This window comes from Sus scrofa, chromosome 6, assembly GCF_054392235.1.
Source record: "Sus scrofa isolate SSC_HxYL_T2T_F1_AM1 chromosome 6, Sscrofa_HxYL_maternal_Yorkshire_Landrace_v2.0, whole genome shotgun sequence".
Taxonomy (NCBI): Eukaryota; Metazoa; Chordata; class Mammalia; order Artiodactyla; family Suidae; genus Sus; species Sus scrofa.
Window position 1 is genome coordinate 63,386,509 of NC_139388.1, and position 27,505 is coordinate 63,414,013.

The 27,505-nt window shown below is 43.6% G+C and overlaps 1 protein-coding gene and 1 non-coding gene across 41 annotated transcripts in view; one reads left to right on the forward strand and one right to left on the reverse strand.

Moving 5' to 3' along the window:
* GP6 (glycoprotein VI platelet) overlaps window positions 1-27,505 on the reverse strand; it is a 242,993-nt gene that overhangs the window by 121,598 nt on the left and 93,890 nt on the right. For 31 of the 40 annotated variants that reach the window (XR_014806725.1, XR_014806720.1, XR_014806719.1 and 28 more), the window contains 6 exons: window positions 15,778-17,391; window positions 14,318-14,488; window positions 6,284-6,454; window positions 4,175-4,345; window positions 3,699-3,869; window positions 968-1,135 (listed from right to left, as the gene is read on the reverse strand). Coding sequence is in view for 32 of the 40 variants with exons in the window: in XM_084962079.1 (XP_084818205.1) it covers window positions 968-1,135; window positions 3,699-3,869; window positions 4,175-4,345; window positions 6,284-6,454; window positions 14,318-14,488; window positions 15,778-17,391 (2,466 nt within the window). In the remaining 8 variants the exon portion in view is untranslated. Of the gene's footprint in view, window positions 1-887; window positions 1,136-3,698; window positions 3,870-4,174; window positions 4,346-6,283; window positions 6,455-14,317; window positions 14,489-15,777; window positions 17,392-27,505 lie in introns of all 40 variants that reach the window. The other 9 variants (XM_084962093.1, XM_084962085.1, XM_084962080.1 and 6 more) reach the window with 2 other exon arrangements.
* Window positions 7,515-7,623, forward strand: LOC146402481 (U6 spliceosomal RNA). Its single transcript, XR_014808699.1, has one exon. It is a non-coding gene; the product is annotated as a U6 spliceosomal RNA (small nuclear RNA).

The following is a 27,505-nucleotide window of genomic DNA, read 5'->3' on the forward strand; positions in this document are numbered from 1 at the left end:
AAAGGAGGTTGCATCAATGAGATGCATTTGACAGACTTGGGAGAGAGAAGTGATACACGGCTCTCCCTCCTGTTGGGGCCACTGCATGTCCTGGGGGGGTGGTACCCCGCTGCATTTCCTGGGTGGGGCAGGGAAACGAAATGGGGCAGGCCCACCGCATCCTGATCACTGGATCCCAGCAGAAGTGGTGTGCCTCTGACGTCTCCTTCACTGGAGGCCATCCCCACCTGTACCTACACCCCCAGCCCTCTGACCACCTTTATAAGGACCCAGTTACCTGTATTCGATTCCTGCAGGGGGTTGCTCCTGAAATTGGACCACAGCATCACCAAGAGTGGTGCTATTGCAGCTAATATTCCCAAGTCTCAGGAAGTGATAAGCACTTTCGAAACATTCTTAAACTGAAGAAAATGCTCTTTATAACAGGATGAAGGCTGCTCGGTATTCCAGACAAATGGAAGCTGTCTGGAATGACTTGAGATTCTATTTTAAATACTGTGATGAACTGTAGTTTTTACATAAACTCCTGGTTTTCTTAATGTTTGTTGCTTTCTATTCTCTATCTCAGTATCAACTCTCATCTCCACATATAGACTGTAACCCCCCAAAAAGTCAGATGTATACCTCCTTTGTCCACCACATAGTCAAGACTTCATCATTTACTTAATTTTCAAGTGAAAAGATAAAAAATATCAACCTCTAAAAAAAGAAAAATGAGGAGTTCCCGCCGTGGCTCAGTGGTTAACGAATCCGACTAGGAACCATGAGGTTGCAGGTTAAATCCCTGGCCTCACTCAGTGGGTTAAGGATCCGGCGTTGCTGTGGCTGTGGTGTAGGCTGGTGGCTACAGCTCTGATTCGACCCCTAGTCTGGGAACCTCCATATGCTGCAGGAGTGGCCCTAGAAATGGCAAAAAGACCAAAAAAAATTAATTAAAAAAAAAAGAAACATGAGGAAAACGACTTACCCTAGACATTTCAGCTTACAGTTCGGTTTCTTCAACGCTTCACAGAGAAAGTACAATCCAGTGGTGATGGGGTTGAAACCCACATCTAAGCTTGTGAGGCTGCAGTCTCCTTGGAGAAGCTTTGAGATGTATTTGCAGCCATGTCTGTTGATGCTGCAATGACGCAACCTACAGGGACAGTCACATGAAGCCTGTTATCCCTCCAACATTCATCCTGGTGCAGCGGTCATTACTCTGACCATGAGTTTTCCACCTCGAGCCACAGCTCCTCAGTAGACTTATACGTAAAGACACAAGCAGAAGATTAGTTCTACCCTGCCTCAGTGGTAGAGAGTCTACCTGGCCTTTGTCTGCCACCTTTTATGATGGATAAAAAGACTAACATCTTGCAAGATGCAGGTATCCCACAGGTCAAGGGCTCTGGGTCCAGACGGACTCAACCTGATGCCTCACTGACTTCCTGCACGGTTAGGTCATTGGAACTCTCCTCTGTCTCATGTTTTATTTCAAGTCCCGTATTTAACCGTCCCAGCACAACTGGGGTACACCAAGAGCTCGATATTCCTGCTCTCTTGCTGGCTGTGTTTCTAATTTAAATACCGTAGAGTCTCCAACAAGCTTAGACTCCTACACATGCTCCCCAGACAGCAAATGACGGGCCTCTGCTATGATTAAGCTGGCAGGTCTGCAGTCGACCCGAAGAGCTTGGTATCCCAAGTGTGGTGAAATAGCCGTCAAGGCTGTAGAGCCTGAAGTGACTGGACCAAGAGCAGACGCATAATGACTGGGCCACAACGTGCCAAGCTTTGTACTGTTCAAGACCCTAAGATCAAACTCTCGCACACTATGGGTAGGAATGTACACTGGTACAACCACTATGGGGAACAGTCTGGAAACTCAATATGAAAACTCAATACGATTTACCATGTGAGCCAGAAATCCCACCTCCTGGCTGTCTACCTGGATAAAACTGATGCAAACAGATGCACTCGCACGTTCACTGCAGCAGTCCTCACATGAGCCAAGACACGGCAATGACCAAAACGTCCAACCACAGACGAACGGACGAAGATGTGGTACGTACCCACAACGGAATACTACTCGGCCATAAAAAAACAAAATAATGCCATCTGCAGCCACATGGATGCAACTAGTGATTCTCTTATTCAGTGAAGGAAGCCAGAGACAGAAAGACAAATACTATATGATATCACTTATATGTGGACCCCAAAACGTGGCACAGAGGAACCTCTTTATACAACAGAGACACACTCACAGAGAGCCAGACCTGCGGTTGCCGAGAGGGAGAGAGTGGGATGGACGGGGTGGTCGGGGTTGGTGACGCCAATTACTACATCTAGACTGGATGGGCCTAAGTCCTACTGTACAGCACGGACTCTCGCTCCTCTCTTGGGGTAGATGCTCATGGAACATAGAATGAGGAGTATATATATATATGACGAGGCCACTTTGCTATACAGAGGAAATGGACACTCTACTAGAAATCAACGCTAACAAAAAAAAAAAATTTTATAGACTACAGCAAAACTAAAAAAAAGAAAATTCCTAAAATCATACCTGACCCTAGGCAGCTTTGGGAGAGGGGCTACCACATCCTCTAAAATTAAGTTTTGACAGACAGCCTACACAACAGAGGTTGGCCTAGGCACTGCCTCTATGTATTTAAGGTCATGACAGTCGACACCTCAGTTTCTAGAAGGAACTTCATCCCAACTGCCCAGAGGTGATCATGGGCAAATGAAGTGGCCAGGCTTCAGTTTTCTAACTAGCTTATTGGAAAAATTCAAATAATGGCAACTATTGCCTGTGGTGGCAAGGATTTAAAATATTCTAAAATTTAGTGACGTCCCTGAAACACAGTAAGTGCTTAAGAAGCATCAGACGTGTTGTTGTTGAGATGCCTGAATCAGCTCTAACTTTACAACAGGGTGGCTCACATAGTGCTGTCATACAGAACTTTTTTTCATTTTTTAACATTCTACTGCAGTAGAGTTGATCAATAGAGGAAACTGTATTCTTCTCATTCTCTTGAGGCAGAAACATGACCTTTTTCTCTCTCTGCCACCATCACTGGGTACTTGGTTTTCCTTTCCAGTTTTGAACCCTGCTATGTAACTCCATCTGTTCCCAGTTGCTGGAAGACAGCATGGGAACTTTCAGAATACATGGCAGAACAGCAGAGCAAATGCTTATCTCAAATTCTCAGATTAGGAAGAAGCTGGCAGGTCAACCCTCCTCTTTAAGACATGCGAATAGGGGACTTCCCTTTGTGGCTCTGCAGGTTTTAAGAACCTGAGTAGTATCCACGAGAATGTGGGTTCAAAACCTGGTCCCACTCAGTGGGTTAAATGATCCGGTGTTGCTGTGAGCTGCAGTGCAGGTCACAGACGCAGCTCCCATCGGGCGTTGCTGTGGCTGTGGTGTAGGACAGCAGCTGCAGCTCCGACGGGACCCCTAGCCTGGGAACCTCCATGTGCCACAGATGCAGCCCTTAAGAAAAGACAAAAGAAAAGGGCATGAAAATATCAACATCTGTTTCCACCTCACCTTTCTCTAATTTCCACCAGGATCTTGCTGGTTTCTTTCAAGGAGAATCATTAAGTGCTCTTCTTTCTGCCCTACTTGAACCCAAGTGTGTGTATGTATATACAACACACACACACACACACACACACACACACACACACACACACAGTCAGCATAGACTTACACCAGGGTCTGTAGTTGACATTCGGGGTAACTCAGACCCTCACACAGAAGTTTCACCCCATGATCCCCAAGGTTGTTCTTGGCCAAGCACAGGTGGGTCAGCCGCTGGTTGACAATCAGAGCAGAAGACAGCTCCTTGCAACAGGCTTCTGTCAGTTGACAGTCTTCCAACCTGCAAAGGCACCATATTAAGTGCTAAGGTGTTTCCAAAGCCCAAACTGCTTGGCTGATGGCCCCCGTTAGTTTCCCGCCCTCTCTATCCCACGCTAGTGATCCAAACGTCCAAGACCAGGAATGAGAGAAGGGCAAGCGAAACTCACGAGTTATCCACCCGGAACCAAGAATGGGAGGCAGCTGTCTCTATCAGTAAGAGGTCCCATTGGGGTCGCCCCGAAAGTCTGGTCTCAGCATTGCTCTTCTCTATGGGGCCCCTGAGACCTGAAATGAAGATGCTCCATGGAGAGAGGAGAGACTTACGATAACTTCTGCAGGGAGCACTTTGGGTGTCTCAGAGTTGCACACAGCAACTTGACGCCCTCATCCAGGAACTCGCTGGCCGTGAGATCCAGACATTTCAGAGACTGGTTGATTTTGAGAGCCGAGGAGAAGTCAGCCCACCGCTGTGTGGTGTCGGAACACGACCCCAACCTGTGGGCGAACAGGGGCAAGTCATTCTTCTGGGAGAACCAAGAGACCCTATCAGCTGTGTTTCCCTGAAGGTTGTACCCCTGCCTCTCATCTCATTCTGCTCCAATTTGCATCAGACACTGGCCTGCATTTCCACGGAGAGTGGATCGCCTTCGCTTTTTCAAGGATCTCCATGGCCATCGGACCAAGATCCAGCCTCCTATCTAGGAGGACAAGCTCCAGGACACAATTATGTGTCAAGTTTCACCAACATGGCTTGTTATTTCTCACACCCCACTTTTTATAGGATCACAGTCGCCAACCTGAGTCTGCCCTAATCCGGCCGAAATGCAAATGTGATGCTACTGAAAGAAAAAAAAAAAAAAAAAAGATGCCGGATACTCAAAAAAGTTCACCTTTCTAAGTTACTAGGAAATGAACTCATTAACATAAGGAGATAGGCGTTCCCGTCGTGGCGCAGCAGAAACGAATCCGACTAGGAACCGTGAGGTTGCGGGTTCCATCCCTGGCCTCGCTCCGTGGGTTAAGCATCCGGTATTGCTGTGAGCTGTGGTGTAGGCCGGCAGTTGTAGATCCGATCAGACCCCCAGCCTGCGAACCTCCATACGCTGTGGGTGCGGCCCTAAAAACACACATGCACACACATCAAAAAAAAGAAGAAGAAGATACAATTTGGCACTTAGGCAGCCAGGTCCAAAACTTGCTTGAGTTTGTGTTGCAAGAATAAGAGTTGGAAACTCCTTCTGTTGGTGGAAATATGCGTGTGATACATTTAATTTAGAGAACACTGAGGTGACCCATTAATCCTGTATTATATTGGGTTCTTAAACTCAGCTGCTCTTGTAGACACAGGTCAGAGTACAGGCCTCTAGGACAAGCTTGTTTGAATCATGGCTCTGACCCTTAATATGTTCAAAATAGTCTATTCGACTTTTTCTTTCATCTTTATTTGGGGACAGATGACAGCTTTATGTCAAACAAAAGATGTAACCAGCCCATACGTTGTGCATATTACAATGTATGTCATTGGAAAACTGGATTTCCAAAAAATCAGTACTTCCCCAACTTCGCCTAGAACAAGGACAGCTAAGTTCTCTTAAGCAGTTGAAATGCCAAGTAGAACATAAAAGTGTCTCGAGTCAAGTGAGCGGATGTACATTTTTGCCCCAAACACTGGTCCTTCTGGAACCTCTGTCTATCCACTTCGAAGGATCATTTATCAAACCTTTCGAGAAGGGATGCTTTCTCCCCAATTAATGAAGAACAGCACCGTCAGACCTCACTCATAAGGCTAAGAGCTACCGTCTGTGCCTGGCCCCTATGCAAGGGCATTCCCATCTTCTGTTTCCTTCAGTTCTCCATAGCCCACCTTACAGATGGGGAAGCAGCACAAGATCATACAGGTTCCTGAGTGTCACAGCCAAGACTGGAGCTCATTTCCAAACCCACAATCCTGTGTCCCTAGCCAGGACTTCAAAGTCACTCAACTAAGCAGAGGAGGCAAAGGTACCCTACAGTACGCTGTGATTCTGAGAGCACTCATAAGGCACACGCACTGAAGATAAAGGACCTCGAACCTGTGAGATACCAGGAACCCGGAACCTGATGCTTCTACAGCATCACTGAGTGACCAGTTAAGGTTGATGACTGCTCTAACAGCTAGGCCACATGCAGCCTGAAATGCCACGTCTATGAACTAGAAGATGATACGGACTTCTGAGTGTTTCCCCTCTCTTTATTTTTCATTCAGGTCTCAGTCAATGCAGAAGACAAGCTGGCTGGGCAAAGACTATAGGCTGACACGTCATCCACATTCTATTTGCGATTATATTCCCCTGTTGAGCAGGGTACCCGATCAGGGTGGCCACCTGCTTCTTGGTTTTCATGCATCTCATAGCATCCTTTCGATGCTGAGAACAGCAGCGACATGAGACCTACCTCAGATACTGAAGATTGCATCTTGCATGTTTCAGGATCTCACACAGCAGCAGCAGCAGCATCTTATCACTGTGGACATTGCCTTCCAGAACCAAGTGTGTCAGAGTTTTCTTACCAATGAAAGCCAGACAGAAGTCTCGATAAGCATCGGCAGGAGAGATGTTTTTAATCCTAAGAAAAATAAAAAGAAGGGATTCCATCTCCAGCGCTGTAGGTGGCTAGTACTATCAACACTTAGTGGGATGAGGCGTTACAAGTCAAAACGGGGAGGGGAGACGGTCTGGTGGGCTGCCCCGAGGGATGAGCCTACACGTGATAGCTGCCAAGAGGGAAAGGACAGTCCACTGCCCGGAGGAGGAGATGGTGACGCTCGGAAGATGGAACTGGATGGCAAAGGGCTTGCCACACCCTTGTCTTTGCTCATCCTCATCTTCAGCCAAAACACTCCCATCTTATTTTTCGAATTGTAGGAGAACGAACACGAGTATCTTTTTGGCAGGAAGATCATTTCAAGCTCAAAACAATCAAGGCTGAAAATCCTCAGCAGAGACTGACTTTTGCCCTAACTTCCTGCAGAATTTAGATAGAGGGACAGTTCCAAAGTAAGAGCTATCACCAGGGATCTCTGCAGAGAAGACTGGCGAGGTGTGGGGGAAACTCCTCGAGATGGAAGTCCGAGCTGTGCCCCACTGTCTCCACTGGCCCCGTCACCATGTGTAAACAGATGGTGAGCACACATTCGGTTTTCTGTGTCCCTGTCCATCGTCTTCCTCTCCTATGAGGTCCCAAACCACTATCCCCAACACTGTTGCATCTTTAGTTGAGGACATGGGAGGACTTCAGCCATTGAGGGAGTTACCCAGTTTTCCTGGGTCCCCCCCCCATGATATGTGTTATTAAAACTGTGTTTGATTTTGTCCTGTTAATCTGTCTCATACCAATTTAGTTTGTAGAGCAGCCAGAAGAACCTCCAAGTATACAGACAATTCTTCCTCTTCTCAGACAGTTTATCATATCCTTTATTTCTCTCAACATTCAATTCACATATAACTTTTCCTCCTCCTCAAAGCCTGACTTTTTCTTGTAAGAATGTAAGGCACCTCCTACTTCCCCATGCAGACATGTCTCTTTCCACAAAGCCGTTTTCATTTAGGCTACAGTAAGTTATGCTTTCTAGGTCAGTAAACAAATCACTGACTCTTTGGAGGTATGGACTCTTCAGAGTTTTTTGGTGTTTGCTTCCACGGCACAAGCACAGAAATAGGGATTGATACACAGAACCATTAGCATGGCCCCGTCACCAAGATAACATGCCAACTCTTGAAGCATTCCACATTTTTCACAAAAACCAAGAAGAAGATATGAGCACAAAAATCAAACCGTAAAAGAAGAAACAAAAAGGGGCAGAGAAGAAATATAAAAAAAAAAAAAATCAATGGGGAAACAAGGTTTAAATCAGCAATACATACATCTCAGTAATTACCTGAAATGTCACTGACTAAATGCTCCAATCACAAGACAGGGGCAGACAGGATTAAAAAAACAAATAAGAGCCTACAATACGCTGCCTACAAGAGACCAGCTTTAGGGCAAGGACACACACAGATTGACAGTGAGGGGGTGGAAAAAGCTACCTCATGACAATGGAAGTGACAGGAGAGCAGGCGTCACAATACTCTTATCAAATCAAATAGATGTTAAAACGAAGGCTATAAAGATCAAAGAGGACACTATATAATCATAAAAGGATCAGTGCAAGAAGAGAATACTCTACCAACATCCAAGAAAGAACTTGCACTGAGCCTTCCCAAATTCCTAAGACCATAGACTACAACCAAGCTGGACACACCGTGGGGTCACAAGGCTGGTTCATTACATGCAAATCAAGGTGAGAGACCACATCCACAAAGCAAACACTACATGATCATCTCAAGAGATGCAGAAGCAGCACTTGATGAAATTCAACACCCATTCATGAGCAAAACTTTTATGAAAGAGAAGGTAAAGGGAACATCTCAACATAATAAAAAGCCGTTTGTGACAAACCCAGAGCCAATTTAATACTCAGTGAAAGTTGAAAGACTTCCTGCTAAAATCTGGATTAAGACAAGGATTCCCACTCTCGCCACTTCTACTCAACATAGTATTGGAAGTTCTAGACACCACAATCGGACAAGAAAAAGAAATAAAAGGTATTCAAATAGATAAGGAAGAGATAAAATTCTATCACATGATACTAGATATAGAAAACTCTGAAGACTCCACACACAAACTATTAGAAGTTATCAACTAACTCAGCAAAAGGTAGCAGAATATGAGATTATCACAGAGAAATCAGTCGCTTTTCTTTACACTAACAATGAAGTATCAGAAAAAGAATGAGATTATTTTACTTTTTATTTTTTAATCTTATTGGAAGATAGTGTTGACTTACGAAGTTGTGTTCATTTCAGGTATGCAAAATAAATCATTTATACATATATACACATGTATGTATATATGTGTATATAAATATATATATATATATATATCTCCATTCCTTTTCAGATTCTTTTCCCATACAGGTTATTACATGGTATTAAGTAAATTTCTAGGCATAAACCTCATCAAGGAAGTGAAAGGCTTATATGCTAAGAACTACAGAACATTAATAAAGGAAGTTGAAGATAATACAAAGAAATGGAAAGATACCTCATGCTCTTGGACTGGAGGAACTGATCCTGTTAAAATGGCTCAACTACCCAAAACAATCTACAGATGTGTGTGATCCTTATCAAAGTACCCATGACATTTTACACACAACCATAACAAATCATCTGAAAATTGACATGGAACCATCAAAGACCCAAAATTGCCAATGCAATCCTAAGCCAAAAAAAAAAAAAAAATCAAAAGCAGGAGTCATAACTCTCCAGACTTCAGATTTTATTACAAAGCTACAGTAATCAATACAGTGTGGCACTGTATAAAAACAGACATACAGATCAATGCAACATAACTGAGAGGCCAGAAATAAACCCAGACACCTATGGTCAATTAATCGTCAACAAAGGAGGCAAGAATATAAAATGGGGAAAAGACAGTCTCTTCAGCAAGTGATGCTGGGAAAACTGGACAGCTGCATGTAAATCAGTGAAACTAGAACATGCCTTCACATCATGCACAAAAATAAACTCAAAATGGCTTCAAAATTTAAATGTTAGACAAGACACCATCAAACTCCTAGAAAAGATCATGGGGGAATAAACTCTAGTATAAATCATACCAGTAATTTCCAGGTCAATCTCCCAAGGCAACAGGAATAAAAGCAAAAATAAAGAAATGGGACCTAACCAAACTTACAAGCTTTGGAGTTCCCATCGTGGCTCAGCAGTAACAAACCCAACTAGTATCCATGAGAACGCAGGTTCGATCCCTGGCCTCACTCAGTGGGTTAAGGATCTGGTGTTCCTGTGAGCTGTGGTGTAGGTCACAGACATGGCTCAGATCCCGCATGGCTGTGGCTGTGGTGTAGGGCAGCAGCTGGAGCTCTGATTCGACCCCTAGCCTGGGAACTTGCATATGTTGCAGGTGCAGCCCTAAAAAGCAGAAAAAAAAACAAAAAACACAAGCTTTTGCACAGTAAGGAAATCAAAAAAAGACTAATCTACAGAAATGCAAGAAAATATCTGCCAGTGATATGCAGTTAAGGGCTTCAATTCCAAAATATAGTGACAGCTTATACAAAAACAAACACAAAAAACAATCCAATCAAAAAAAAAAAAAAAGGCAGATGACCTAAATAGAAATTTCTCCAAAGAGGGCATACAGATGGCCAATAAGCCCATGAAAAGATGCTCAGCATTAATTATTAGAAACATGCAAATGAAAACTACACTGAGGTATCACCACACACCAGTCAGAATGGTCACCATTAAAAAGTCTATGAATAGGAAGTGATGGAGAAGGGTTAGAGAGAAAAAAGGAACCCTCGTACACTGTGGGTGGGAGTGTAAACTTGTGCAGCCAGGACAGGGAACAGTATGGAGCTTCCTCAGAAAACTACATACGGAACTACCATACGATCCAGCAATCCCACTCCTAGGCAAACATCTCAACAAAACTGTAACTCAAAACGGTGATGGTTACCCCAGGGGAAACGTCGCGGGCAGGGATGGATGGGGAGGCTGGGATCGATGGAGACACACGACTGTACACAAAATTCATCGGTAACAAGGACCTACTACAGCCAGGGACCATCTATTGGCTCTGTGGTGGCCTACACGGGAAAGAGACTGAGAAGCATGGGTATGTAGGTATGTTATGATTTATTCCCTTGACTGCACACCTGAGACACATGCAACATTGTAAGTCAACTATACGCCAATAAAAATTTGTAAAATATCCATGCGTATCTATGTTCACAGCAATGCTATTTACAAAAGCCAGGACATGGAAACCACCTAACTGTCCATCTACAGAGGAATGCATAAAAAAACATGCTATTTTATATATTTAACACACACACACCCCCTAAGATACAATGGAATACCACTCAACCATCATAAAGAATGAAATAACGCCATTTGTGGCAACATGGATGGACCTGGGGACTATCTTACTAAGAATAACTTCAGAAACAAAGATACCATGTGCTGGCACTTCTGAGGGGAAGCTATGTAAGCGACATCTATATAAATATGACACGAGTATCTACACAACGAACAGACTCAGACACGGAAACAGACCTGTAGTTGCCAAGCGGGAAGCAAGAGGGAAGGATGGAGAGTTTGGGATTCTATGACATAAACAAGGCCCTGCTGCAGAGCAGGAAGAACTGCACAACTCTGTTCAATATCCCAGGAGAAACCGTAATGGAAAAGCGTATGAAAAAAGTCCATGTACCTATGACGAATTTGCTTCACGCACACCAGAAATTAAGTGTCCATCAAGTACAACTCAAGTGAAAAAACTTTAGAGAATTTTTATTTTCCTGTCATCTTGCATGATTGTGGAATTTTCAATGGGATTTAAATATATCTTAAGTGGAATATAACATGGATTTTCTTTAATCAAACTCTGGGCTTTAAGTAACAATTCAGCATTATATATATACATATTTTTCCCCCCAGCATTTAACTGTGCCACCTTCTTCAAAATAAGACTCAGTCAACCTACTGCTATACAATAATGAAACTGGCTCCTAAGTTTTCCTGTGTATATAGTAGGAGATAAATGGGCAAAGGACTTTTATCAGGACCTCTTTTTAAAACAGGCTTCATTCACCCTAGTTTGAGATTAAAAAAGCAACAAAAACCCGCGCCCATGTTATTGCCTCTACCACCACACTCTTTCAGATCCTCATTTTCACTTGTAATTTTAGAACTTTTTTTTTTTTTTTTAGGGCCACACCCACAGCATATGGAGGTTCCCAGGCTAGAGGTGGAACAGAAGCTGTAGCTGCCGGCCTACATCACGGCCACAGCTATGCTGGATCCGAGCTGCATCTGCAACCTGCACCACAGCTCAAGGCAACGCCGGATCCTTAACCCACTGAGCGAGAGCAAGGATCGAACCCGCATCCTCATGGATGCTAGGTGGGTTCGTTAACCACTGAGCCACGAAAGGAATTCTCAGAATATACTTTTTATAGACAAAAGGCAGATCAGTAGCTATGTAGGGCTAGAGGGAGTGGAGAAGGATAGATAAAAGATAAAAAAATAAAAATAAATCCCATTAATTAAAGTACAGTTGATTTACAGTGTTGTGTCAATTTCCACTGCACAGCATAGTGACCCAGTCATATATATATACACCTGTGTGATATATATACACATACAGAGATGCCCATTCTTTTCCTCATACTCTCTTCAAAACTGACCGTTCATTTTTTAGGTAATGAGCATTTCCTGTGGCTCATTCAGAAGAAGCCTCAGAATTTCAGCACAGAGCAAGCCAGAATAGGGAGGATGAGACTGTTCAGAGCTCCTGCCTCAATGGTCCTTAACTCTTAGTGGAGTGAGTCACAAGTGCCTCCTAGTTCCTGTTACTCCGAATAAAACCCCAACAACTCAAGCCTTTCAAAATCGTATGGAAGAAACTGCCACCTTTGCTGGCACCAGCCTATGTTAGATTTTTGCTGCCTTGTACACACAAGAGCATGGCTTTCTGAGATGGCCAAGCTGTGGGCCACCTAAAACCAAATAGCTGTGGGCTATTTGTTCAAGTCCGCATCACCACATTCTCCTTTCAAACCAAACGCTATTTGTTTATGTTATGGGAACGTGGTTGCTTTAAAATGCTGTGTTAATTTCAGGGGTAGAGCAAAGTGATTCCGTGACACATACACATCTATTCATTTTTGTTCAGATTCTTTTCCCATACAGTTTATTACAAAATATTGAGTAGAATTCTGAACAGCACAACATTTTAATTAAACCTTCCAAGCTATGTTGGTTTGGGGGAATTGTCACCCATGTATCGGTGTGGGACTTTAAACCTAACTTAAAAAGTTAATGCCCTACACATGTGTTTTCCTTTTGTCTTTAGGGGTTTTTTTCCCCAAAATGTGGGGGAGAGTGGGCAGCGATATGTAAAAAAAAAAGGAAACATTTCCTTACACCATATATAAAAATAATCTCAAAATGGATTAAAGTCTTAAATGTAAGACCTGAAACCATACATCTCCAAGAAGAACATGCTGTATACACTGACACAGCTCTTGGCAGTATTTACATGTACATCCTCGGAGAAGGGAAACAAAGAACAAATAGGACTCCATGCAACAGAAAAGACCTGCACAGGGAGGAAACCAACACAAGGCCGCTTGCCGAATAGTACACGTTTGCAAACATGGTCTAGCAAGGTTAATACCTCACTCGTGAGCTCACATCATTAGCAAAGAAAAATCCCATTAAAAATGGGTAGAGGATCTCAACAGGCCTGTCTCCCAAGAACACACACCAACAGCCAACAGATCATCACATGAAAAGCTGCTCAACATCACTCATCAGGGAGACATCAGTCAAAAGCACAATGCGGCATCACCTCACACCTATCAGAATGGCCACTGTCCAAACAAACACGTGTCGGCTGAAAAGGATGGACAACTCGTGTGCATTATCCTGTATATAGAACAGAAACCAACTCACAGACAGAACAGACTTGGGGTTGCCGAGGGGGAGGGGAACAAGGATGGATGGGGAGATTGGGGTTAGTAGCTGCAAACTGTTATGCTTAGAATGGATAAGCGATGAGCCCCTACTGTCTCTTGGGGTAAAACACAATGGAAGATAATGAGAGCAAGAACCTATGTATTTCTATATATATAAAACAAACATATATACAGGGGTCAACTCTGCTGCAGAGCAGAGATGGGCACAACATTGTAAATCACCCCTACTTACACACATACTACATGTGCCAAGTGCCACCTGCCCGGGTGACCTACATCTGGATTTGCTTCCACCACAACCTACCTTAACTCTGACCAATTTCTCAACCCCATTCTACACACTAGTCATAGATGCATCACTGCCTCATCAACATTCTTCACATCTGACACTTTCATAGCCCTGGGAACTGTATCTAGCCACTTCTGATGCAGCACGAGAGAGGATACCGTGAGAAAAAGAATGTCACCCCGTATGTGTGACTGGGTCACTTTGCTGGAGGGCAGAAAAGTGACACAACACTGGAAACCAGCTGTAATGGAAAAAATAAAAATCATTAAACATAATAATAAAAATTTTTGCTCCCTGGAATATTTCCCCTTCTGCCCAGGTCTCCTCCAAACACACACGTGCCTTTTCTCTAGAGGCTGAGTTTTTGATATGCCCTGTAGCAAATGGACGGGAACATCCAACCTCCTGGCCAAGTTTCATAAAAATGACTCAACCTAGTAAGATTCTCCTACTAGACACACTTACAGAAAGCAACCATTTCGTTTCTTTGTATTCTGAGCCCCCAACTGGTCTGAGCCTCGCTGAGCGTTCCAACACTGCTCCCCCGTTTAGAACACCTGGAGGTCACGTCACAGGACCGGCTCCCACTTACACGACTTTCTGCAGGTGACAGGTGGCGTGGGTGACCTGCTCACAGAGGATCCTCACTGAGGAGCGACTCAGGACGCTGTCCCTCACGTCCAGGAAGAGCAGGTTTTCGTTTGAACTGAACACAGAGCAAAGATCCGCCCAGACTTGCAGGGAGTGCTGGTCGTGCTGGGACCTGGGAGGAGGGCAGAGGCGAGCACCACTCAAGCACATGCGGAAAAGTAACAAGGATTGTTACTAAGCTGCACTGCAGAAGGCATCAACAAAATGAGAAGGCAATGCATGGGCTGGGGAAAAAACGTTTTTATCACATGTTTGACAGGGGGTTAATATCTAAAAATATTAAGAAACAGCTTAAGTATCCATTGATGCATGAAGAGTTACAGAAAGCAAGATGGGAGGAAAAAAATGTATGTATGTATGTGTTACTCGGTCTCTTGTTCAGTAGAAAACTGACAAAACACTGTAAACCAGCTATAATGGAAAAAATAAAAGTCAAAATAATACAAATAATACAAACAAGTAAATTAAATCATAAATTAAATCATATAGATAATCAAATCATATAATCAAATCATAAATCAAATCATAAATCAAATCATAAATCAAATCATATGAATTAAATTACATAAAATTATGTAAATTATGTAAATAAATGTAAATACAGAACTACCCCCATGATCCAGGTATCCCACTTCTGGGTCTTTATCTGAAGAAAACAAAATCATTATCTTGAAGAGGTATATGAACCACGTTCACGGCAGCACCACCTACAATAACCCAGACTGGTTGTTTCCCTAAGTGTCCACTGAGGGAGGAATGACAGAAACTATGGTGTGTATATATACACTCAATGGCATATTATTTAGCCATAAAAGAGGAAATGCCGCCATCTGCAACAGCATGGATGGATCTTGAGGGTACCACGCTACCTTAAACAAGTCCAACACAGAAGACCAATGTTACATAATCTCATTAATTATATGTTGTATAGGATCTCATGGATACAGAAAACAGACTGAAGCAGGCTGGTGTCTGTCAGAGGCTGGGGTGGCCTGGGGGTGGCGCTGAAATGAGGGAGCTGATCAAAGGTAAAAACATCCGGTTGTAAGACCATCAAGTCCTGGGGTCTGATGTGTAGCATGGTGACTACAGTTTAAAGCACAGTTTTTCAAGAATAGGCAGGAGGAAAACTCCGGGTCATCTCTCACGTGCCCTGGGCCCAGTATGCACGTGTAAACGCTAACATTAAAACAAAACAAGGTTCCAATCCACAGGCCCCATTCCTGTCTCAACACCATTTTTCCCACCTTTAACAGTGAGTTGGCAGGAAAAAATTTCAGCAAGAAGAGAATTCTGACCCTAAGCCACAGGGACAAGGAGGAAATTCTGCCCTCTTCCCAACACAGCACGAGATGAGGCTAGAAATGGGCCAACTAGTAAAGCGAAAATGACATGCCTTACCTGTCAACCTCAGCGTCAGCATCATTCTCCAGGAATATCCTCTTGCCGACCTGCAGGGAAATCTTCCGCAGGTCCTGACAGTGCTTGAGGCAGAACGAAGCCTCCACCATTTCAAACGCACTGGTCAGGTGAACAGCAATCTCCGGGACGTGGGCCATGGCGTCCTTCACCAGCTGCTCCTCCTGCGATTCGTGAAGACAGTGCAGCATCTCCTTTGTGTCCATCATCGAGGAGAAAGGTCCGTTCCCATCGGACTCGGACCTGCACTTGAGTAATTCCCGCCTGACCGCCCCGGACACTCGGCAGCCGAAAGTGGTCTCCAGCTCCCGGGCTCTCTCTTCGTTCAGGAGGCCGAACAAGAAGGACCCCACGCGGGTCAGGTCGGGGTTCTTTCGTCTCTCCTCCTTGGACAGCAGCTTCTGCACATCCCCAATGTCCCATGTGCAGCCCCCTGCCTCGCCTCCTGCCGCCGCCTCCTCCTCCTCCGTCTCCAGGACGTAGACCATGGCCGCGAGCAACTGCTGGACGCTGAGGTGGACGAAAGAGTAGCAGCCCCCACAGTCGCCGTTCTTCTGGAGAATCTGCTTGTCCAGGAAAGGACAGAGGGCTGACGGCGTGAGCCCGAGCCTCCCGAGGTCGTCCCCGTCGAACACAGACGTCTGTGTCCACGCGCCCTCGGCGGCCAGGAGACACGCGGCCCTCAGCGCAGCCTGGAGGCGCGGATGGGGGCAGGCGCCGGGAGCCGGGGCGAACTGGCTGCAGAGGAAGCGCAGGAACAGCGACGTGGTGGTCTGGCAGGTCGAGGCGGGGTCCTCGCCGCCCTCCATCTGCGCCTTCAGACAGGTGCAGACAATCCGGCACACGGCGGGGGCAGAGCCCAGCCGGAACAGCGCCGCGTTGCCCTTCATCAGGGCGAAAGCTCGCAGGGCCTGCCTCTCCTCCCCGAAGTGCTCCAGGAAGTAGGCCTTCTTGTCCGGCTCCAGGAAGCCCTCGATCTCCACGAAGAGCGGCTGTTCCGCCAGGAGCCGCAGCTCTCGCAGGGCCCCCGGGCGCGTGGTGATCACCAGCGTGGCCCTGGGCAGCATCTTCCTCCTCAGCAGACTCCCCAGGAGGACGGCCACCGGCTTCGGCTGCTTCCAGTCGCCACACAGGTCACGGACGAGGGCCCCCGAGGGCACCCGCAGCTCCTCGAAGCCGTCGACGACGAGCAGGATCTCCTGGGCTCGGGCCGGGAGCTGCGGAACGGCCTCCCGCGCACCCGGCTGGGCCGCGGCGATCAGCTCTGCAAACGTGCACGTCCCCCTGTGGCTGAGGTCCTTGCAGCTGAGATAGAAGGCGGAGTGGACGGCCTGGGCCAGGCCGTCCTGGGTCCAGTCCAGCATCAGCTTCTTTGCCACTGTGGTTTTCCCGACGCCAGCAGGACCGTGCAGGACCACGGTCAGTGGCATTGGCTGTGTGGGTATTGTGGGGTTCAAGTACGTTATCAACTTCTGGCTTCTATGGGCGATGTTGTTGTAGTGGAAACCACCATCGCTTGGCCAAAACGTATGGTTGCAAAGAGAAGACGTTTCCTCCATTGTGTTTCTCCGTCTCTCTCTCTCCTCTTCACCTACACTGATAAGCAATGGGAGAGAGTCGGGGCATCAGGGACTATGCTCAGCTAGAGAAATATATATTATAAAGGACCAAGGTCAGAAAAGAAGAAAAGTCCTTCTACCCCTCTGGGTCCTTCTGACTGTGCTAAGAATTAAAATTGACAGGGTACGAACAAGAGAAATCCAACAGAAGTTTAACAACATGGACACGCGGGGGACCCAGGACAACTAACCCCTCGCCTTCAATACCATCTCCAGCTAGAGAAGAAGGGGGCTCTGAGTGGTGGTGACGTGGGACTTCATAAGGGGAGGAAGTAAATATACACAGAGATGGGGAATAAAGGGTTTGGTCAACACCTGCTTCCTGGACCCTGCAGAGACACTGGGCGGGAGCAGACGCTGGCGTCTGGGCTCTGCCGAGGTTCTCCCGCCACACCCAGCCCCCTGCTCTTTGCCTCTGCGGATGTCTCTACCCCATGATCTAACTTATTTACAAAGCCAAGAGGGAGTCACGGCTGCTTCCTGATTCCTTCGGGCCTTGATTCTTTTCAGCTTTCCATCATCTGCATGCCAACGAGACATCTTGGGGGTGGCACTCTTGCTCCCCTTCACCAGAAATGAGGAGAATCGGGAAAAGGAGGATTCTCATACACACTACCAAACCCCCAGCCTCTCATCCAGCAGTTCTCCACCCGGGTTTTCCACCCTCCAGGTCTCCCCTGGCCTCCCCCAGCTGCGGGTTCTCTCTCCTTCACAATGTGTGTATTTCATTATTTTTTCCCTTCTTTTTTGGCCGCTCTGAAGCATATGGAGTACCTGACCCATGCCACAGCTGCAGTAGCGCTGGATCCCTAACCCACGGTGCCAGGCCAGGAATCAAACTTGCACCCCAGCACTCCAGAGATACCGCAGATCCCCCTGTGCCACACTGGGAACTCCTCTCCACATTTCATTCAAGTCACATGGGTGAAAGCGCACCCACAGGGTTATCTGCGCTTCCTTGATTAGACCTTATTGCAGATAAAGACACCTGAAAATAGTCTTGATTCTTAAATATGCTTGTTTTTATATGGTTAAGAATATTACGTGTATTTTACCATCTTAGCATGTACGACTCGATGGTGCTGAAAACACGCACAACGTGGCACAACCAACCACCACAATTTAGTGCCAAGACTCATCACCCCACACAGATACCTCACACACGTTAAGCAGTCATTCCCCATATGCGACTGCTTAATGTGTACTCCTGTTGGACAAAACAGACTTTAAAACAAAGGCCATAAAGATAAAGACTAATTCATGATAAAAGGGTCAATTCAAGAAGAGGATGTGACCCTCATCAATGTATATGGCCCCAGTATAGGAGCACGAAAATACATTCAACAAATACCAACAGACGCGAAGATGAGAAATTGATGGGAACAGAGGAGATTTTAACACCCCTCTCACATCAATGCACGGATCCTCTCGACTGAAAGTGACTAAGGCAACAGAGATCGTGAGAGACACAACAGTTAGATTTAATTGATATTTTCGGGGCATGACATCAAAAATCAGAATATACTTTATTTTTCAAGTGCACATGGAACATTCTCTAAAACTGAACTAATACTGAGGCAAAAAACTAACCTCAACCCATTTAAGAGTATAGCATTTATTTCAAGCATCTTCTGACCACCATGGCATGAAACTAGAAGCCAACCACAAGAAAATAAATGAGAAAAAAGCTGACTGCAAGGAAACTAAACAACATACTACTACAAAGCCAGTGGGTCAACAAGGCAATCAAAAAGTATATTAAAAAGTACCTTGAGACAAATGACAAATAACAACCATACAAAATACTTGGGACACCCCAAAAGCAGTTCTTAGAGGGAAGTTTATAGCAATACAAGCCTTCCTCAAAGAAGAAACATTTGAGGAGTTCCCATCGTGGCTCAGCAGTTGACAAATCCGACTAGGAACCATGAGGTTGTGGGTTCGATCCCTGGCCTTGCTCAGTGGGTTAAGGATCTGGCGTTGCTGTGAGGTGTGGTGTAGGTCGCAGACACAGCTCGGATCCTGCGTTGCTGTGGCCCTGGCGTAGGCCAGCAGCTACAGCTCCGATTCGCTCCCTACCCTGGGAACCTCCATATGCCGCAGGAGTGGCCCTAGAAACGGCCAAAAAAAAAAAAAATATATATATATATATATATATATATATATATATATATATATATATATATATATATATTTGAAATCAACAATCTCATCTACCACCCAAAATAATTAGAAAAAGAATAAACAAAACCTAAAGTAGCAGAAGGAAGGCAATCATAAAGAGCAGAGGCAACCAGTAAAATAGAAACTTCAAAAATAATGAAAAAAATAGCAATAAAACCAAGAGCTGGTTCTTTGCAAGGGTAATAAACAAAATTGAAAAACCTCTGGCCAGACTCAACAAGAAGAGAGGAAAAAACCAAACAAAACAGGAAATGACAAAGGAGAAATCTCAATCAATACTGCAGAAATACGAAAAAAAACAAAAAACAAAAAAACACCAGAACATTATCAACAATTGCATGCCAACAAATTTGACAACCTAGGAGAAATGGACAACTTTTGTAGAAACATAGAGCCTGCCCAAACTGAATCAAGAAGAAACAGGTCACATAAAACAGACTGATCACTGTACGAATGAATATGTATGTGATAATAAAAAATTAAAAAAACCTCTCTACGAATCCAAGTCCAGGACCAGATAGCTTCACAGACAAATTCTTCCAAATCAAGAACAACTTATGGAATTCTGTTCCTGGCTCAGGCATTAACAAGAACCAGGAGGATGCGGTTCGGTCCTGGCCTCACTCAGTTAAGGATCTGACGCTGCGTGAGCTGTGGTGTAGGTTGCATATATGGCTCTGATCCCATGTTGCTGTGGCTTAGGCTGGTAGCTACAGCTCCGACCTGACCCCTAGCCTGGGAACCTCCATATGCTGTGGGTGCAGCCCTAAAATAGCAAAAACAAACAAACAAAAAACCCTTATACCCATTCTTCTTAAATTCTTTCTAAAGACTGAAGAAGGAACACTCCCCAAAACATTCTTGGAAGCCACCATCACCCTAATACCAAAACCAGGAAAAGGTACTACCAAAAAAACAAAATTACAGGTCAGTATCTTTGATGATTATAGTTGCAGAAATTTACCAATCTTCAGCAAACTGAATCTAACAACACATTCTAAGGATCCTAACACCTCGACCAAGTAAGATTCACCCCAAGTTCACAAGGGTGGTTCAACATATGCAAGTCAAAGTCATACACCATATTAATAAAAGCAAAGGCAAAAATCACATGATCTCAACAGATGTGGAAAAGCTATTTTGACAAAATTCAACATCTATTCCTGATACAACTCTTACCAAAGTGGGTACAGAGGAAACCTATCTCAAATAAAAGCCATTTATGACAAACCCACAGCCAATATAATACTCAATGGAGAAAAGCTGAAAGCCTTTCCACTCAAGTCTGGAACACAACAAGGATGCCCACCCTCACCACTGTTATTCAACTTAGTACTTGAAGTCCTAGCCACAGCAGTCAGACAAAGAAAGAAAAAATACCCAAATTGGAAGAGAAGAGGTAAAACTGGCACTCTATGCAGATGACATACTATATATAGAAAACCCTAAGGACACCACACAAAAACTGCATGAACTGATCAACCAATTCAGCAAAGTAGCAGGATACAAGATTAACATTCAGACATCAGCTGCATTTCTGTATACTAACAATAATATTATAGAAGATGAGTATTAAAAAAAAAAAAACAGTATCTCTTAAAACTGTACCAAAAAAAATCTAGGAAAACACCTGACCAAGGGGGTAAACGACTTACACACTGAAAACTGTAAGATATTAATGAAGGAAATTAAAGAAGATTCAAAGAAACAGAAAGATACCCCATGCACCTGGACTGGAAGAGTACTGTAAAAATGGCCATGCTACACAAAGCCATCTACAAAATTAATGCTATCCCCATCACATTACCCCTGACACTTTTCACAGAACTAGATAACCCCAACATTTATACAGAACCATCAAGAATTGCCAAAGCAATTCTGAGAAAAAAGAAAACAAACACCAAAGCAGGAGGCATAATTCTCCCCAACTGCAGACAATACTACAAAGCTACAGTAATCGAGACAGTGTGGTACTGGTACCAAGACATACAGACCAAGGGAACAGAATAGAGAACCCAGAAATAAACCCAGACACCTACCGTCAATTCACCTTTGACAAAGGAGGCAAGAATATAAAATGGGAAAAAGACAGTCTCTTCAGCAAGTGGTGCTGGGAAAACCAGACAGCCGCATGTAAATCAATGAAACTAGAACACACCCTCACACCATGCACAAAAATAAAACTCAAAATGGCTGAAAGACTTAAATGTAAGACAAGACACCATCAAACTCCTAGAAGAGAACATAGGAAAAACATTCTGACGTCAACTGTACACATGTTTGCTTAGGTCAGTCTCCAAAGCAATAGAAAGAAAAACTAAAATAAATAAATGAGACCTAATCAAATGTACAAGCTTTTATCACAGCAAAGCAAACGATTAAAAAAAAAAATACAGAATGGGAGAAAAAATAGTTGCAAATGGTGTGCCTACAAAGGCCTAATATCCTAAATGTACCCAAAACTCATACAATTCAACAACGACACAAAAATAAACTCCAAACGGCTGAAAGACTTAAATATACGACAGGACACCATCAAACTCCTAGAAGAAAACATAGGCAAAACACTCTCTGACATCAACATCATGAATATTTTCTCAGGTCAGTCTCCCAAAGCAATAGAAATTAGAGCAAAAATAAACCCATGGGACCTCATCAAACTGAAAAGCTTTTGCACAGCAAAGGAAACCAAAAAGAAAACAAAAAGACAACTTACAGAATGGGAGAAAATAGTTTCAAATGATGCAACTGACAAGGGCTTAATCTCTAGAATATATAAGCAATTCATACAACTCAACAGCAAAAAAACCAATCAATCAATGGAAAAATGGGCAAAAGACCTGAATAGACATTTCTCCAAAGAAGATACACAGATGGCCAACAAACACATGAAAAAATGCTCAACATCGCTGATTATAAGAGAAATGCAAATCAAAACTACCATGAGATACCCCTCACACCAGTCAGAATGGCCATCATTAATAAATCCACAAAAAACAAGTGCTGGAGGGGGTGTGGAGAAAAGGGAACCCTCCTGCACTGCTGGTGGGAATGTAAACTGGTACAGCCACTATGGAGAACAGTTTGGAGATACGTTAGAAATCTATACATAGAACTTCCATATGACCCTGCAATCCCACTCTTGGGCATCTATCCGGACAAAGCTCTACTTAAAAGAGACACATGCACCTGCATGTTCATTGCAGCACTATTCACAATAGCCAGGACATGGAAACAGTCCAAATGTCCATCAACAGATGATTGGATTCGGAAGATGTGGTATATATACACAATGGAATACTACTCAGCCATAAAAAAGGATGACATCATGCCATTTGCAGCAACATGGATGGAACTAGAGAATCTCATACTGAGTGAAATGAGCCAGAAAGACAAAGACAAATACCATATGATATCACTTATAACTGGAATCTAATATCCAGCACAAATGAACATCTCCTCAGAAGAGAAAATCATGGACTTGGAGAAGAGACTTGTGGTTGCCTGATGGGAGGGGGAGGGAGTGGGAGGGATCGGGAGCTTGGGCTTATCAGACACAACCTAGAATAGATTTACAAGGAGATCCCGCTGAATAGCATTGAGAACTATGTCTAGATACTCATGTTGCAACAGAAGAAATGGTGGGGGAAAAACTGTAATTGTAATGTATACATGTAAGGATAACTTGATCCCCTTGCTGTACAGTGGGAAAATAAAATAAAAAAAAAAACAATTCAACAACGACCCAATCAAAAATGGGTACAATACAAAAATAGACTTTTCTCCAAAGACATATGGATGGCCAGCAGGCACATGAAAAAATGCTTAACATCACTAATTAGAGAAAGCAGATCAGAACTAGAATGAGGTACCACCTCAAACCAGCCAGAATGTCCATCATTAGTTAAGTCTACAAACAACAAGTGCTCAGGAGGGTGTGGAGAAAGGGGACCATCTCACACTGTTGGTGGGACTGGAAACTGGTTCAACCACCATGGAAGACAGTATGGAGCTTCCTCAGAAAACTGAATAATGAATTACCGTATGATCCCGCAATCCCATTCCTGGGCATGTATCTGGACAAAACTGTACTTCAGAAAGATACACGCACCCCTATATTCACAGCAGCTCTATTCACAATAGTCAAGACATGTAAACAACCTAAATGTCCATCCACAGAGGAATGGATTAAGAAGCTGTGATACAGATACACGATGGAATAGTGCTCAATCCTAAAAAGGAGGAAAATGCTATCTGCAGCAACATGGATGGAACTAGAGATTCTCGTAGTAAGTGAAGTTAAGTCAGAAATAGAAAGACCAATACCTATGCGATCACTTATACCTGAAATCTAGAACATCGAACAGATGAACCTACCTACAGACCAGAAACAACAGACCCACAGACGTGGACAACAGACTTGTGGTTGCCAAGCGCAAGGCGGAGGGAGTGGGAGGGACTGAGAGTTTGGGGTTGGTGGATGCAAACTATGACATTTAGAATAGATAAGCAGAGTTCCTGCTGTGGCTTAACAGGTTACGAACCCAACTAGTATCCATGAGGAGGCAGGTTCGATCCCTGGCCTCACTCAGTGGGTCAAGAATCTGGCATTATAGCAAGCTGCTGTGCAGGTCATGGATGCAGCTCAGATCTGGTGTTGCTGTGGCTGTGGTGTAGGCCAGCAACTGGCTACAGCTCCGATATGAGGTTGGGAACCTCCATATGCTGCAGGTGCAGCCCTAAAAAAAATAAAATAAAAATATATGGATAAGCAATGAGGTCCTGCTGTACAGCACAGGGAACTATATCCAATCACTCGGACAGAACACAATAGAAGATAATATGAGAAAAAATGTGTGTGTGTGTGTGAAAGAGGGAGGGAGGGAGACCTGGTCACTTTGCCATACAGCAGAAATTGACACAACATTATCAATCAACTATACTTTAAAAAAATGAAAAAATAAATAAAATCAGATCAAATGGGATAAAATTAAGAAAACAGAATGGATAAACAAGGCAGTCCTCCTGTAGAGCACGGACAACGATACCCAATCACTTCTGACAGAATATCATAGAAGATAATGAGAAATCGAATGCATATATAAAAAAAGGAATGGAGAAGCAATGAGGTCCTACTGTATAGCACAGGGAACTATACCCCGTCTCTTTGGATAGAACATGACAGAAGATACATACATACTTTTTCTCATATATGTGTAACTGAGTCACTTTGCTATGCAGCAGAAATTGGCACAACATTGTAAAGCAACTGTAACAAATTGTACACAATTTTGTATAAATCAATAAATGGAGGGAGATTATACATACATATAATGGAAGTTACTGAGCCATAAAAAGGATATAAAGCCATTTGCAGCAACATGGATGGTCCCAGAGACGAGCATACGAATTCAGTCAGAAAGACAAAGCCCAATACCTTCTGACATCACTTACATGGGGAATCTAAAATATGGCACGAATGTACGATCTACAGAACAGAAACAGTTTGACTCACGAACATGGAGAGCAGCCCTGTGGTTGCCAAGGATGAGAAAACGATGGAGTGAGAGTTGAGGGATTAGCAGATGCAAACTATTCTACACAGAATGATATTAACAAGGTCCTACTCTACCGCACATGCAACTATATTCTATATTCTGTGACACACTTTTTTACATTGTTATATTATGATGTGTGTATCTATCTGCATCACTTTGCTCTACAGAAGTTAACACTGTAAACCAGGAGTTCCTGTCCTGGCTCATTGGTTAAGGAATCTGACTAGGAACCATGAGGTTGTGGGTTAGTTAACCCATTGAGCGAGGCCAGAGATCGATCTGCCATTGCCGTGAGCTGCGGTGTAGGGCACAGACACAGCTCAGATCCCAAGTTGCTGTGGCTCTGGCGTAGGCCGGTGGCTATAGCTCTGATTGGACCCCTAGCCTCGGAACCTCCATATACCATGGAAGCGGCCCTAGAAAAAAAGCCAAAAAAGCATTGTAAACCAACTATACTTCCACAAAAAAATTTTAAGAAAAAAACAGCCCACAGCAAATACTCAAGGGAGAAAAGCTGAAAGCCTTCCCACTAAAATCTGGAACAAGACAAGGATGCCCATTCTAACCACTGTTACGCAACACAGTATTGGAAGTCCTAGCCGTGGCAATCAGACAAACAAAAGAAATAAAAGGCATCCAAACTGGAAGAGAAGAGGTAAAACTGTGACTGTATGCAGATGACATGATACTATATGTAGAAAACCCTAAGGACTCAACCCAAAAACTACCTGAACTGATCAACAAATTCAGCAAAGTAGCAGGATATAAGATTAACATTCAGAATTCCATCACATTTCTGTACACTAACAATGAAATATTAGAAAAAGGGACACAAAAATACAATACCTTTTAAAATTGCACCCAAAAAAAAAAAATACCTGGGAATAAACCTCATCAAGGAGGTGAAAGACTTATATGCTGAGAACTGGAAAACATTCATCAAGGAAATCAAAGAAGATACAAAGAAATGGAAAGATATTCCATGCTCCTGGGTTGGAAAAATTAATACTGCAAAAATGGCCATACTACCCAAAGCAGTCTACAGACTCAATGCAATCCCCATCAAACGACCCATGACGTTTTTCACCAAACTGGAACAAACAATCCAAAATTTTATATGGAACCATAAAAGACCCAGAATTGCCAAAGCAATTCTGAAGAACAAAAACCAAGCAGGAGGCATAACTCTCCCAGACTTCAGGCAATATTACAAAGCCACAGTCATCAAGACAGTGTGGTACTGGTACCAAAACAGACAAACCAATGGAACAGAATAGAGAACCCAGAAATAAACCCTGACACCTATGGTCAATTCATCTTTGACAAGGGAGGCAAAAATACAGTATGAAAAAAGACAATCTTTTCAGCAAGTGTTGCTGGGAAAACTGGACAGCTGCATGTAAATCAGTGAAACTGAACACACACTCACACCATGCACAAAAATAAACTCAAAATGGCTTAAAGACTTAAATTTAAGCCAAGACATCATTAAACCCCTAGAAGGGAACATCGGCAAAACCTTCTCTGCTATCAACCTTACAAATGTTTTCTCAGGTCAGTCTCCCAAAGCAACAGAAGTAAAAGCAAAAATAAACCAATGCGACCTAATCAAACTGACAAGCTTTTGCACAGCAAAGGAAACCATAAAGAAAACAAAAAGACAACTTACAGAATGGGAGAAAATGGTTTCAAATGACGCAACTGACAAGGGCTTAATCTCTAAAATATACAAACAATTAATACAACTCAACAGCAAAAAAAGCCAACAACCTAATTTAAAAATGGGCAAAAGACCTGAATAGACATTTCTCCAAGGAAAAGATACAAATGGCCGGCAAGCACATGAAAAAAATGCTCAACATCATGATTATTAGAGAAATGCAAATCAAAACTACCATGAGGTACCACCTCACTCCAGTCAGAATGGTCATCATGAATAAGTCCACAAATAACAAGTGCTGGAGGGGGTGTGGAGAAAAGAGAACCCTCCTGCACTGTTGGTGGGAATGTAAGCTGGTACAATCACTATGGAGAACAGTATGGAGGTACCTTAGAAATCTATACATAGAACTACCATATGACCCAGCAATCCCACTCTTAGGCATTTATCCAGACAAAACTTTCCTTAAAAAAGACACATGCACCCACATGTTCATTGCAGCACTAATCACGATAGCCAAGACATGGACACAACCCAAATGTCCATCAACAGATGATTGGATTAGGAAGATGTGGTGTATGTGTATATATATACACGTGTATATGTATATATATATATATATATATATAATGGAATACTACTATAAAAAAGAACAAAATAATGCCATTTGCGGCAACATGGATGAACTG